Source organism: Monomorium pharaonis, chromosome 7 (genome assembly GCF_013373865.1).
Source record: "Monomorium pharaonis isolate MP-MQ-018 chromosome 7, ASM1337386v2, whole genome shotgun sequence".
In the NCBI taxonomy this organism is placed as follows: Eukaryota; Metazoa; Arthropoda; class Insecta; order Hymenoptera; family Formicidae; genus Monomorium; species Monomorium pharaonis.
Genome location: NC_050473.1, coordinates 324,580 through 338,286, shown reverse-complemented (window position 1 = coordinate 338,286; position 13,707 = coordinate 324,580). Strand labels below are relative to the sequence as shown.

General features: G+C 36.6%; 3 protein-coding genes across 5 annotated transcripts; 1 reads left to right on the top strand and 2 right to left on the bottom strand.

Annotated features, from left to right (window-relative positions):
• Positions 1 to 712: 712 nt before the first annotated feature.
• On the top strand, positions 713 to 2,953 carry LOC105831206. The gene is made up of 2 exons (XM_012671188.3): positions 713 to 2,304; positions 2,373 to 2,953. Exons 1-2 carry the CDS (start codon positions 1,387 to 1,389, stop codon positions 2,562 to 2,564), a joined length of 1,110 nt encoding a protein of 369 aa, XP_012526642.1. The 5' UTR covers positions 713 to 1,386; the 3' UTR covers positions 2,565 to 2,953.
• A 292-nt stretch (positions 2,954 to 3,245) lies between these two features.
• LOC105831209 (RING finger and transmembrane domain-containing protein 2) lies at positions 3,246 to 8,351 on the bottom strand. Of its 3 annotated transcripts, none has more exons than XM_012671192.3 (5): positions 8,056 to 8,351; positions 5,466 to 5,721; positions 4,685 to 5,386; positions 4,368 to 4,583; positions 4,014 to 4,247 (listed from the first exon to the last, which is right to left on the bottom strand). In XM_012671192.3, the coding sequence occupies exons 2-5, from the start codon at positions 5,712 to 5,714 to the stop codon at positions 4,014 to 4,016; spliced, it is 1,401 nt and encodes a 466-aa protein (XP_012526646.1). In that variant the 5' UTR covers positions 5,715 to 5,721; positions 8,056 to 8,351. The 3 variants fall into 3 exon arrangements, with proteins under 3 accessions (XP_028047283.1, XP_012526646.1, XP_012526647.1); XM_012671193.3 differs by lacking the exon at positions 8,056 to 8,351 and adding an exon at positions 7,362 to 8,032; XM_028191482.1 differs by lacking the exon at positions 8,056 to 8,351 and having other exon boundaries at positions 3,246 to 4,247; positions 5,466 to 5,714.
• Positions 8,352 to 8,400: 49 nt separating this feature from the next.
• Positions 8,401 to 12,439, bottom strand: LOC105831212 (probable citrate synthase 2, mitochondrial; the record flags this gene model as incomplete). Its single annotated transcript, XM_028191491.2, has 8 exons — positions 8,401 to 8,476; positions 9,156 to 9,349; positions 9,718 to 9,819; positions 9,897 to 10,091; positions 10,182 to 10,314; positions 10,615 to 10,814; positions 11,216 to 11,551; positions 12,215 to 12,439. Coding segments are annotated over 8 exons (1,419 nt in total), but the record flags the coding sequence as incomplete, so codon positions are not given.
• Between the last annotated feature and the right edge of the window lie 1,268 nt (positions 12,440 to 13,707).

Here is a 13,707-nt window from a genome sequence, read left to right as displayed (position 1 = left end):
TTAGAAAAAGATAAACGGTTAGTTAAATCGAGATTAAAGTTAATCTACTTTAGAAGATTAGGACATAAGAAATTTATGTCCTAAGGCCCGGTTCCATAAAATTAAAAGTTCCTCAATTTATCTTATAGTTAACTTTTTCACTGTACAATATCGACGATAACAATTATTTATTAATTTAATTGCAGAAAAAAAATCAAATGGAAGGAAATAGATTTGTACATCCAGGAGGGCGAAATTCCGGACAACGTACTGATCAGCGACGTGCTGAACGTATCAACGAAATTATTCAACAAGCTGCACGAAGACGTCTCGAGGAAGCAATCAGACGTCTTGAAAGAGTAGGACGTCGCGGGGGAGAAACATTAAGAACGCCTGGATTTAAATAGATAATTTACAAAATTTGAAATATATATAGAAGTATTTATTGAGCCGCGTGGTCTGTACGTGTATCTAATTATGTATAACAACAAAAAGAATTTCTTATAATTATATGATTTATAATATGTGTGTTATGTATTATGCTTGTAATACACTGAAAATTAAAAAAATATATACACTAATAAATTTCGAATAATATATTTTTTTATTATTTTAATTTAACTTTGAATATTTTACTTAAATTGCTTATGAATAGAAGCAGCCACCAATATTAGTAATGCACCAACCTCTCTCTTCTTGCTCTCCGGCAGGCCCGGTCGTCGAAGCCGACAAGACGCTTCGCGTCGCGACAATATCGATCACTTCCGCCCCGATCGCAGGTACACACGCAAAAGCACAGGGGATCGCGGTCGATCCGCGATCGACGCCGCGAACCCCCACTAAGGGCTGCGCGTTAGTCCTCGCGCATCGCGTGGTCCCAATCACTGCAGGGCGAGCGGTCCTGCGCCCGCAGGACCGTGAGCGTTCTAATTCTTCTACGGGGGTCCTACGGGTCCCCCGCGAAGACAGAACTTTTCGCCAGCAACTTCCGGCGCCTCTCGACGGCCCCTGCCACCCTCCGCTTCCAGCGAGAGGGTCCCGCACCCCGCGGGGACAATTCCGCGGCCTCGGCCTCCAAACCGCCGCCTCCAGTGTGCCCGCCGTTATTTCCTCAACATAGTTATTTATTCAACTAATGATCTGTTCTGTATAACCAAGCTTCAATTACTGAATAGGTGGCTAAATTAAAAAAAAAAACTTGCTTTACTTTAACTTGCTTAGTGCAGATATAAAGAACAGATCATAGAATTGAATCTAATCTGTTTTCTAAAGATACGACATATCTTATGTCTTATCGACGCGATATATATTGCGAAAAGAAAAATCCATATATTGAGAAAACTTTTCCGAAGATAATCTCTGGAATCTCGTAATTAGATCTCAGTCACGCAAAAACATTGAAGCGAAATGTCTGAAGAAAGTCAAGCTTCAGATACAAGAGTGTTGGAGAGACAGTTTATGCATATCGCTCAGGTGCCGCAGTTCCAGCCAAAAAGTGAATCTTTTGAAAATTACATCGACAGGCTTACGGCGTTTTTCGAAGTCAACAAGGCATCGGAAAATGAGAAGGTCAGCACACTGATAGCTGTCATCGGCGCGAATGCTTATGCCGTGTTAAAGTATAATTTATTACCAGAAAAGCCTACAGATAAGAGATATGTTGACCTGATAGAAATACTTAAAAAGCATTATTCAGGAGAATTAATTCTGTCAGAGCGTTTCAAATTTAATAGAAGATCTCAATTGCCCACAGAAACAATTGCAGAATATATCCTAACACTGAAGCAATTATCAGTCACTTGTAATTATGGAGAATTCCTAGATCAGGTTTTGAGGGACAGACTTATTGCAGGTTTGAACGACGAGTTCTTGATAAATAAATTATTAGCAGGACCTGTTGATATGTCCTTTACACAAGCGTCTAAGATATGCTTAGATTATGAAACATCTTCAAAGTCGAGTTTAAAAAATATTAAAAGATCAATGCAAGTATTACCTAGCATCAGGAAAGTTAAGAGTCAGCGAAATCAGCAAAATCAGAAAACGAAAGTTAAATCAAATAAATTAAAAGCTAAATCAAATATTCAACATCCAATCAACAAAAGTAGTAATGTGAAATATAAGCGAAATATTGCCAACAAGTATCCAATCTGGAAAAGTTTATATCTTCAACGTGGAAAAAAGGAAGACGTATTTACAGCCTGTGAAGGAAAAGATAATGTCAAGACTAAACAAGAAATTAAAGATGAACCTAATACTAGCGACACCGAGGATACAAAAACAGAAAGCATGCCATTATATAAGCCAATATATTATATTAATCAGGTTTCATTAATTTGTTATATAAATTTTTATACAAATAAAATGAAATTCTATATGACCGTCTATTGCAGGCCTATTCAAACTCAAGAAGCTTCTCGAGCTTAGGTGAAGATGACAGCGATTTTGACCCAACTTATGACCCTTTAAAAAATTCTGATACCGATGAAAGCAGTGAGGATACCGATGAAAGCAGTGAGGATACCGATGAAAGCAGTGAGGATACCGATGAAAGCAGTGAGGATGATTCTATTGTAGATTTATGATTACCCGGTATGCTCTGTAATGTGGAGCAGCACTTGCTCCAAAAAGAACGATAGATCAACGCTGTGTAGCTCCGAAAAACGCAAAACGCCTTGCGCACAGGACCTAGTGCGCAGCCCAAGGATTTCGGAACCAAACGTTACAATGTAATGGAAAAGACAGTCTTGACTCAATTGCGACACAAAACTGAACATAAGGCATTTTACTCCGGTTGATCGTTCGCTCCGACGTACCAGTACATAGTTCGAAACTGAACGCATCGCGCTGACACGTACTCACTGTAATAAGTAGAACTGTTACACCTAAATAAAAGTAAGCGTCAGTGAAACCAGGATCTTTCCTGCCTTATTCTGTCGCATCCATATCCTTTAAAATAAAAAGGTTACTCCTATACTGGTCATTTATTCCCAGTATCTTACACTGGAAGTCCCAAATAACTTCCGTGAGCTTACAAAATCTCGATATGGAACAGTCCGGAAGCAGTTCCGTATCATCCTAAAAACAAGACCTTACGCGGCACAAATAAACCGCAAGATTACCGCGTTTCAATGTCGAAATCGAAACGCCTAGTCTCATGGAAGCTATCAACACCCGGTCACTGGCTCCTTGAAATTGCGCCACACAACCGGCAAATATAAGCATGTAAACGCTGTGATCGGACGGAGAGAGTAAACATATACACATAGTGACTTTTTACTTTTATTCGATATGATTAAGACAAAAATTTTAATGATATGACAAAGAAATTGCTAATCATGCATGATTTTTATGAACAACGTTTAGTAACAGTCTGAAAATTCCGAAAAATTTTTAATTATCTTATCAAAAGCACATATGGCGCGTTTCAAAGTTGCAATTTTTAACAAGTAATAATAATTACATTTGATATCAAATTTATTTAATAATATATATTTTATTTTAATGAATACTTATTAATAAAATATAACAATAAAATAATAAAATATAATATATAATAAAAGTTAAAAAATTAATACAAAAATAATGGAATAGATTATTAAATTTCAATTTATATATCCGAGATAATTTATTCAAATATTTCTTGTATTACCCGTAGATTTTGTTAGTTTTATTGGAGGAATCAATGTTTTCCCACATATTTTTGGTTTTATCATGATTCCTTTAAATTAACACTATAAATTCCTAAATATAACTGTTTATGTACAATATATTTTATATGTCTAAATATATATACAATTTTTTAATCTGATATCTTGTCAATGCATCTAGTTTTATTAAAAGATATTATTTCAATATTATTAAAATTTCCTCTAAAAAACTTAAGAAGTACAAATTTAAAGCTTATTCAATTATAATAAATAATGGAAACCACGTTGATAGTAAAGACTGCCGTTAACAGAACTTCTTACATTTTTACTTAGTAATAAAAAACTGTACAAAAGTTATCTCTAAAGAGATGATAATTGACGGAATCAATACAATTGAATGAAGTGTGTCGTATGGCCATCCCGATAAATCGGATCGTCTGTGATAGACGCGCGACACAGAGGACACGACCGTTCTCTGTCGAGCCACGTTGAAACGCACGTTTCACAGAAAATATGCTTACAATGAAGTCTAACTGGTGTAGTATATTCTTCATGGCAAATGGCACATATACCGCCAGAGGCAATCAGCTGTTCCTTCGATGGAGATACTCCAAGACTCTATAAAAGAAAGAAATTATTACATATAATTTATGTATAATTTATGTATAATTTAAGTATAATTTATGATAGTGTAACAACTTTAAAAATATATATTCGTATTATGAAGATTGTGCGTACCACGTTTTGAAACAGCTTCCATACGGCGGTGCGAAATAGTTTAAGTCGCGACAGTAAATCGCTACCTTTACTCATTGTGTACATTACCGAGAAAAAAATTCCCACAATTTTCTCTGGACCTTGATACGTTTCATACAGGTAATACAACCACGGCTGGACAGGTGCAATGCATCGATAGAGTTGTGACATCGCTTCCACCATGAGATAATATTTTCCCTGAAAATTCGTTCAAATTTGTTCCAATTGTAACGTTATCTGTGTTGTACAATTTTTAACAAATTAAAATAAGAAGTGAAAAAATTGTGTAAAATATTTACCCGATTCTGGAACGCCAGTATCCGTACCGGTAGACAAGTCAAGAGAACTTTGCAGACAATGGTGATGAGTTTAAGGAAGAAGTCCATCACGGTGACGTAACAAAGCAAGTCCCAGATTGAGAGCGGTTCGGCATAAGGAGCAAAGGTATAAAAATGAAAAGTATAAACAACGAACACGATGCAGGCGGTGATATAGCACAAAATTAGCATGAGCAACGACCAGCTCCGATTATGTTGCTTGGCGATCTCGCGTTTAAGGTCATTGTTCGCGTGAATAAACGTCACGAGCAGCACGACGAACGTGAGTATTCCAGCTCTGTGGTCGTAGAGACTTTTGGCGAGGAGAATGGCGATGAAGGGAAAGTATTGTTGAAATTGCTTCAGCATCGCCCTAGCCTCCGGACTTATCTGGACGTTGCCGTTGGTGGTGTTTTCCGAGGTGCTGCTATCATTGTTATTTTCGACAACTTCATTTGCAGTCTCGTGCGTGTTGTCCGATAGAGTGTTTGATATTGCCGAGACTACATGGTGATGATGATGATGATGGTGAAGATGCTGATGATTGCGCACAGGTTCATTGTGAGAATTGTTTGTTACAGGCTCCTCTAGATTGATCACGTAGCTGTCGTTCGGCAACGCGGTTGAATGGACTTGATTTCGGAGCCCATGGATGGCCAGGAGCGACGTCAACGATATATTAGGCTGTTACAAGAAGAAAAAATAATTAGCTAACTACATTGTCTTTAACATTGATAATACAAAGGTTTTTAATGCTACGTACCGCTGCCTGTTGTATGAGAGGACGAATCCCTTGAATAGTGGAGGAGATATTGCCTGCGAATATTCTTGAGCGTTCTGCCGTCCTAACACCAAAGTTGAACGCTGTTCCTGGACTTATACTCGCCAGGGTATACCTAGTACTGCCTGATGATTCTTGAACTTGTCCGTTTTCGTTTGACGTCGACATATGTGACATCCGTAAATCGCAATGCCCGTTTGCTGTCTCCTCTACTGGCCTATTCTCAGCCATGCTTTACCTACAATACAAATATTTTTTTGTCAGTTTGTGAGTAACCAGCGTTCAATAGCCCACATCAAGTCCCCTCCCTTGTTACATCACTGTGTATAACATGCGATCTACGTAAGATGCTTTTGATCAGAGTAAACGGAACAAAACAGAATGTTATGTAATGTGATGTTATTAAGTAACTTATTATCAGAATACATGTCTTAGCAAATATTATATTTAGTTCGGGTCACTATACTTGACTTTCGACGAAACCGCATTAATCTCTGATGCCTTTTCATACAAAAACGGTTCGAAAATTAAGAACTGCTGCTTGGTATCGGCGAAATCATTAATCAGCCGCTAATGATTAGATGACGTGTTTGAGAACGTTAAGAAATCTGTCGTATCGACGAAATAATATATGCATACATGTAATGAAGTGTAATGCGCAAAACATGAAATTGCGCATGTAATTCTACTATAATTAGTAACAATTTACGATTCTGCTGAGCATGGAAAACACGAACAGAAAAATATCTTTCTCCTAAGATTATTTAATTTTTAATGCATGTAAAGTTAGTCTCGCATTTTTTAATTTTATATTTTTAAAATAATTGTGCTGAAATTGTACTAACGTTTGTGCCGATGTCACAATTTTACAACTCGTTCCATATTTTAGAAAAAAAATTTTTTATAATTGTGACACAAATTCAGCAATTAAAGAAAATTCAAAATTTGGAAAATGTAGGGCTATAAAAAAAAAAATTTTATCCAAGTTATTTTTAAAGTTATGTTCTTTCAAGTCGGTCAACTCTGCGAATGTTTTTCTGATAACAGTTTTAAAATACATTTATCATTTACTTGACACAAAAATATTTACTTAAAATAAGCTTCTGTGTACATAAAAAAATTATACTTGAATTTAGTAAATATTACTTATTTCAAATATTTCATATTTACATATATATCCATAAATCTATCATAAGTTCATCATAAACATCAAATTTATTCAAAATATATGCTAAATCCTAGTAATTTAATACTTCAATCAAGAATATTAAAACAAAAATTTGATTTGCTTATTATCTTGACCTTCCTTTGATATAGTTTTACAACATTCTTCTTGAATGAATATAGATTGTTTTTTTTTAGTATATGATAAGTTTCTCTAAAATTTATAATGAGTGTATTTTAAGACAAGAAAATATTCTTTTTCTAAAACCGGTTCTTACTACAAAAATAAAAAGCAAATTTAGCAATCTCTTTCCTTGGTGGTATTTTTTTATATGCAAGAAGTGTGACGTATGAAACTTTGTTCAATATGGAAAGTTAAAAATATATCCAGACCTACGTAAATAATTATAATAATAAATAATAATTTCAAACTCTCGATATAAAACAAAATTTGTCACGTGTCTCCTTCTCCTCCTGCTTTTAGCAAACAATTATTATTAATTGTAACTAGTTATATAAGTTATTAGTATTTTCCAATACTTTGCTTTAATCATTAGAACTCTTATCCTTTCTAGAGCAACGTATTACGACGTATGAGTCATTATCATTATGTAAACATCATATACTGCTTGTCACAAGTTGCTCCTATAGAAATCTGTTTTCTTCTTTTACTTTATTTATCATCTTTCGTGACATAAGCCATTTAATACGTACGATAATAATTTCCATAATTAATCTCAAAAATTTCCCATTTCTCAAAATTGACAAGAGTATCCTTCACGGAGCCGAGCATTTTTTAGCAAGTCCTCTTTCAGAAATCTCGGAGAAAAGCGATGATCCGCGTTTCCTTTTCGTTTCACACACAGAGCTTTCCGTTCAATTGCATTGACGATCTTCCGCGTGAAACTCACGCAGCATCGCGCACCATCCGATTACGCACTGAAGGCGAAGTGATAAACTTTACAGATTTTAAATCTCACGGACATCTCGTCACTGGACTTCGCACCGTGGATTTCGCGTTTTGTGCGCTATCACTATCGTGATGCGCATGACGTGCCTACACGATATACATTGATATACACGACATATATTTTAACCTTCAGACGACTGTCGTTTAGCGCTTGATTAAAATTTTTTTTAACATACCGAGCGACGAAACCGATCCACCGATCTTATCTATCTACCTCTCGGCCTTTTCCGCCGGGAATCGTCGAGCTAGTTTTGCGGCTTCGTCGCAAGCGAACTATTCGGCACTATTCGGTTTCCGAGCGAATGCAGAACGAATTACAGTTATCGTGAGGCATCGTTGAAAATTGGAAAGGATCGAACGTCGACGAGGGCAATGTTGTCTACAAGTCTACAACGAGTCTTCGAGATGCATCTTTCTTTTGTTTACAGGTATATATACCTTTTGCAAGGGATCGTGATCACACGTGCAGATATCCCGCTGTCTACGGTCCTCATCGACGGGGGCTCATCTTCCTCGAGGGTTACCCGCGAAGTTCCGGATCACGCGCGACACTTGCGTCACTCGTCCGACATCCGTTATAATGTAATTGCGAACGTGTACACGTCGCCGTCACGCCATTCTCGTTAAGATGATTATCTGTACGACGTCGATTGGACGCCTCGCACGGGCACGCGTATTGGAAACGATTCGCGCGTTCGAACGAACCGAGCTCCGAGGTACATCTCGCGATATCTGGGGGTTCCCACGCTCTCCGGATCAACGGCGACACTCGAGCCCGCCCGAAGGAGGAACCACCGGAGGAAGCAGCCTTAGATACCGTTCACGCTATTTTTCCCATGTATTTTTTATGTGTTCGGTGCTGAAAAAGAGAAATCTGCCTTATCATCGCAAGCTTTGGGCCAACGAGTACCGAGTTTGGTGCACAGATGTCGACACGTGTCTCGAAAAAACTTCGCGGTTCGAAAGAGATTGCAATTGCATTTCTATTTTTTTTCTCGTAAAGGAATATGAAAACGATAGTAGAGAAATTGATAAATAATTGATAATTGTTAGAATAGAAAATTTTTAACTCCTTAATATAGAAATATATAATGAGCGTTGTTTTAAATTAAAGAGCATTACATTTTCTACGGGGAACTAACTGCAATCTACCTTTACACTCTGTTATATATTCATATTTTATTAACACTCTACTTCTTTAATTTTTATATTTTTTGCTAGTACTTTTTAAATTTTTATTATACTTTATATAGTTGAAAAAGCTTTTTCGGCGCATAATGTTATTTGATTTAGTTAAATATGCCAACTAAATCATCCGCGCAATCTTTGCAAAAAATTGTTTACACTGCACAATGATTCAAGCTGCAACAGCTTCATATGTTAATATTTAAAATTAATATAGTATAAAAACTTACATAAGGATTTTATTTTATATTAACGAGTCAAAGTTTACGGAGAGCTTTCGACGTTTCAATTTTTTTCCGCCCCTTAAACTTTGAGACGAGTGAATCTTTATTACGTGCCTCGCTTTTACTTACTTTCGTATCCTGCGTTTCCGTTTTTTTATGTTGTCGTCGCGAATCGATTCTATGTAACTGTAGGTGCAATTCGATATCGGATGCTCGACAGGCGCGTTTACGACCGTCGTCCAGATTATCGAGGCGATCGCTCCCAAAGCACGCGCCATGTAAAGTATCGTCTGATTAAACTGCATGTCTTCCAAGCCGTAATACTAAGTAGAGCAATCGTCACAGAACATTAATTCGTTAAAGCAATTAAAGCATACATCTTCAAATCTTTTAGCTTTTCTATTGAAAAAAAAAAAAAATTGCTAGTAAATTTTAAATCGAAAAATCTCGAAATAATCTACTCTGTGTATTTATAATAAATTAAAATTTTATAATAGATGATAATGCAAATGGCATAGCAGATAATTTATATTGTTTATTTTTCATATGTATAATAAAAATTAGATTGTTCTGGATTTTTACACATAAATTACATATAACAATTAAATAAATGCGCAATAAATAATAATAATAATGAAATCGTGTTCTCTTTTGCATGCCAAAATTTTATATCTAAAAACGCGGGTTCTACCTGAAAAATAATGGGAGCCAGGGCATTCTGCTCCGGATAAATGTCTTTCCTTTTCGGTCTTCTCATCGCCGACCTTAATATCCGCGTGATGTCTTGCGAGAGCTGTGAAATTTTTAGTATTACCACTTTTACCCTCATAAATATTTCTCCCCGCTGTGCGCGTGCTTGTTTATATATACCTTTACTTCCGAATTGTTGGGCAAATGTTGCCTGGCGTGGTGCAGGAGCGCGGTGTATCGCGGGTCGCAGAAGTCGGCCTCCTTGTGCCCCGTCAATTTGTCCCTGCTCCAAGAATTCAGTACGCAAGTTTTCAAAGCGTGCTCCGTCCACACGCGGCCGAGCCGGCTCTTGATTTTCATGTGCAGCTCTTTCCACTTTTATATAAAATATATAACGCAAATATAATATACTTTTAATTTGATACGAATAACTTTTTTTACGATCTAATGTTTTTTTTTCATTACTTCCAGCATCGTTCCACTTTTGGGTTCGTCGGCGTGAGCCAAAACCGTGCTCGCTAATATCTCATTTATATGGAGATCAGTTGAGCCCAAAATTTGCGTAACATGAGAGATCGGAGCCCCGCCATCATCGTCACTGTTAGGACAGATAACGCGTTCCATTATCTTATATTCTGTCTCTTACGGTTAATTAAATTAAAAGATGGAGTTTCACGCACGGTCGTAATTGCCGCTATTTACGTAAAATGCATTTCTGTCTTTTAATTATAGTAATTTCGTTTTACTTAGCCTCATTAAATATAACTTGATATCCCTTGTAATTGGCTTTACCATTTTTTAAACGTATTTTTAATATTGTAATTTATTTTTACTAGAGGTAAAAAGAATTTTTTTATTATAAGAATGACACACAATGAAAAATTGTGGGTTTATTTACGCGTTTAAAGTGATGTATAGCCTGAGAAAATCCGCGATCGATGATCTTCTGCCGTCGAAACTCTCGCTGCTCAGGCAATCTAACAAAAATTGCACCCAATCGCCGTCACCGCTCACATTTGTCAAAGTTTGGCCCTTGGCAATCAAGCCAATGATCGCTGGTAAAGTAGCAAGAAATTCCATACCATCTTCATAGGTGTACTTAAGAATCAAACAGACGTTGTTTTAACGCTAATTCATGTTAAGTAATAATTTTCTGCAAATAAAAGTGTAGATTTACATTTGCCGGAAAAAGAAACTGTATTATTCCGTTGTTAATTGGCCTTCATTATTATATTTAAAAATAAGCAATTATAAAAACTAAGTGTTTTACGTTATCTTATATATAAACACTCTTTTCATTATTTATATTATAATATTTTCAATATTTCAATCTTGGTTTTCAATGAGACATAATTGCAATTTCTATTTCTACGTTTAATATTATTTTATTATATATTCAATTATGACGAAATTTTTTGAATGTTATTAATAATTAATTTTGACAAGTAATTCGAAAGTTTCTACTTATTGATAAAAATCTACGAAGTGTTTTCAACCACCTCCCAATAAGCGTAGGGCATAGCGCCGTGCTTTTTGGCCTCCTTCGCCTGCTTGCTGATGTCGAAAATTGTGAGCGCGATCGACAGCCTGTGCAGGGGTGTCGTTTCCGGCATCGAACGCAAAACGGAGACTATCGTTTCGGCCCGCGGACCCGACCACCATTCCGTACATTTTTTACGCCGCGACGTCCAGTCGGCGATCAACGAGGCGGTTTGCTGCTGCGTCGGGACGTCGCCGGTTAAGAGCAACCAGAACACAGCCTCCGCGCTCGACGAGCTCCCTTCGCGGGGCAGCAGACCGATCACTTCCGGTATAGTCAGGCCGCGGTACGTGATCTGGAGGAGTTGCAGTTTTAACGCTAAAGTTTAAGCTAAGCACACGGAGAGAATTTTCTCTCAAAAATTACCCTGAAAATCGCGGTAATGAGACAATGTAAACCCTAAAGGATTTTACCATACTTTTAATAAAATTGACTAAAATTTACTAAAATTTTAGTAAGTTTTGTCAAAAGTATAGTAAAATTCTTCAAGGTTTACGTTATTCTACAATTACCACGATTTTCAGGGTAATTTTTCAGAGAAAATTCTTTCCGTGCAGATACGAGAGGAACAAATTTTATAATGTACGCGCAAAAGTGCTTGCCGCTTGAAACTTCTGATAATTTGATATTAGATATATTTCAAAATTATAATTTAAAACTTGAGAAAAATGAAAAGATAAATTGACGAATTTATGAAACTGTGTTATCTCTCACACATATACATTTGGATGTGTCATATATTAATTATATTCTTTAACTATATTCCTTAATATGTTAATTTAATGCATCACTTAATTCACCAACTTATCTATTTTTTATTTGTTTTTTTTAATGAATATTTAATCTCTCGTAAATATGAAGATTTGAGATGCTGCAACACGTTCTTTTGATTCAATTCTTTCAGGTATCGTGCGATGCGGATGACAACTAATCCAGTTAAATATTTCGGGATTATTACGCCGTGTTTGGGATCGAGCTCCGAGGTCTCCTTGACGATGGTTTTCACATCGGCTAGTCCCGCATACAGATGCTCGACCGTGATCTGACTGACGACGCTCGGGCCAAAGTGAAACCGGAAGTTCCTCAGGAGATCGTGGTGCACGGGAATCTTCTCGCAGAGGGCCTCCTTTAGATTCGTGCTCGTGCTAGGCTCCCCTCTCGTCCTGCTCACCTTAGGATGACAGGTACGCCATCATTTCCTTGCGTTTATTTGTCGCATAAGGTTGTCATTGAGCGACACGGCTCTCGAGACGACGAGAACCCCCGCGAATTTTGCGAATCATTCGGTGGTACGCGCGATCTCGCGTACTTTCCATATAAATTAGTTTTTCAACCGTCAGTACGTGCCGCGTACCCTCGTCCCGAAGCCCGCGGCCTTTCCATCGTCGCCGGGAAACTGCGCGTTGCAACCTCTCCTCCAATCCCACGCGGCTAACCGGCGGACTCTTTGACACCGGAGTCCTCTTGGCAGACGCAACATCTTTCGTAATAATTTGTTCAATGAACCCGAATTAACAGGTAATACGCCGCGCGGAAGATATATGAAATGACGCGGCGATAAATTCTCTTTCGTAATATAACTTGAATTTTATCTCTTACGTTAAATTGAACGGGGAATTTTTCTTCACGTTAGATCACTGGAAAGCATTTTGACACGTTTGGTCTGAAGGAAAACTCACAAGCGAGACCTTTCGATTTTGCTGTTTTATGTTGCACCCTTTTTTTTTTGCGTAGCATACTTCACGCGATTCTTCCATTCAAGAAGAACCAGCGCCGAGGAAAGATTGAAATAGATTCAACAGAAATATTTATTTATTCAGAGGATGTGTGTCTGTGAAAACAAAATTGAAATAACTATTCGAAATAAGTATTTTGTGATAGTAAATGTGAAGGAAACAAATAATATTTAATATTTTTATTTGAAATAAGATGTTTACGTTTCCGTGATAAATAATTATTTTCCTCAGCAGAGAAGAACTTTTCTTACTTGAGTAAGGCTTCCGATAAAAATATACATTTATATATATTTTTATACAATGGGACAAAAGTTGTTAATTTGATTAAATTTTTCAACTTGATTAAATTCCTTCAATTTAAGCATCTACGTATTTCAGTCAAATATATAAATACTTGAATAGAAGTTTAAGTAATTTATGTATTTAGTGTTAAATAAATAAATATTTGAACTAAATAAATTTAATTAAGTTAAATTTAGTTAAACTAACAACTTTTTTTTCTCAGGGTAAGAAAAACTTTTTACCGGCGGGGTTGAAAACATTTCACAGACAAACGCGCCAGTTTTCGACACGTGTGTGCACACAGAGAAAAAAAGATTTCTTCCGCTTTAATAAACAGCATATATATTTCTTTGTTTCTAATAGATTTTATCAAATCTAAAGAAATCGGTTAAAAATTTATTGAAGCCAAAGAAATATACGCTTTGGAATAGTC

What these genes read in the sequence shown, in the direction of transcription:
- LOC105831206 (XM_012671188.3), top strand. Translation starts at nt 1,387, where the DNA reads ATGTCTGAAGAAAGTCAAGCTTCAGATACAAGAGTGTTGGAGAGACAG. An exon ending in CAATATATTATATTAATCAG is followed by an intron (nt 2,305 to 2,372) that starts GTTTCATTAATT and finishes CGTCTATTGCAG; the next exon opens with GCCTATTCAAACTCAAGAAG.
- LOC105831209 (XM_012671192.3), bottom strand. Translation starts at nt 5,714, where the DNA reads ATGGCTGAGAATAGGCCAGTAGAGGAGACAGCAAACGGGCATTGCGAT. An exon ending in TACTGGCGTTCCAGAATCGG is followed by an intron (nt 4,584 to 4,684) that starts GTAAATATTTTA and finishes ACGAATTTTCAG; the next exon opens with GGAAAATATTATCTCATGGT. An exon ending in GGAAGCTGTTTCAAAACGTG is followed by an intron (nt 4,248 to 4,367) that starts GTACGCACAATC and finishes TTTCTTTTATAG; the next exon opens with AGTCTTGGAGTATCTCCATC.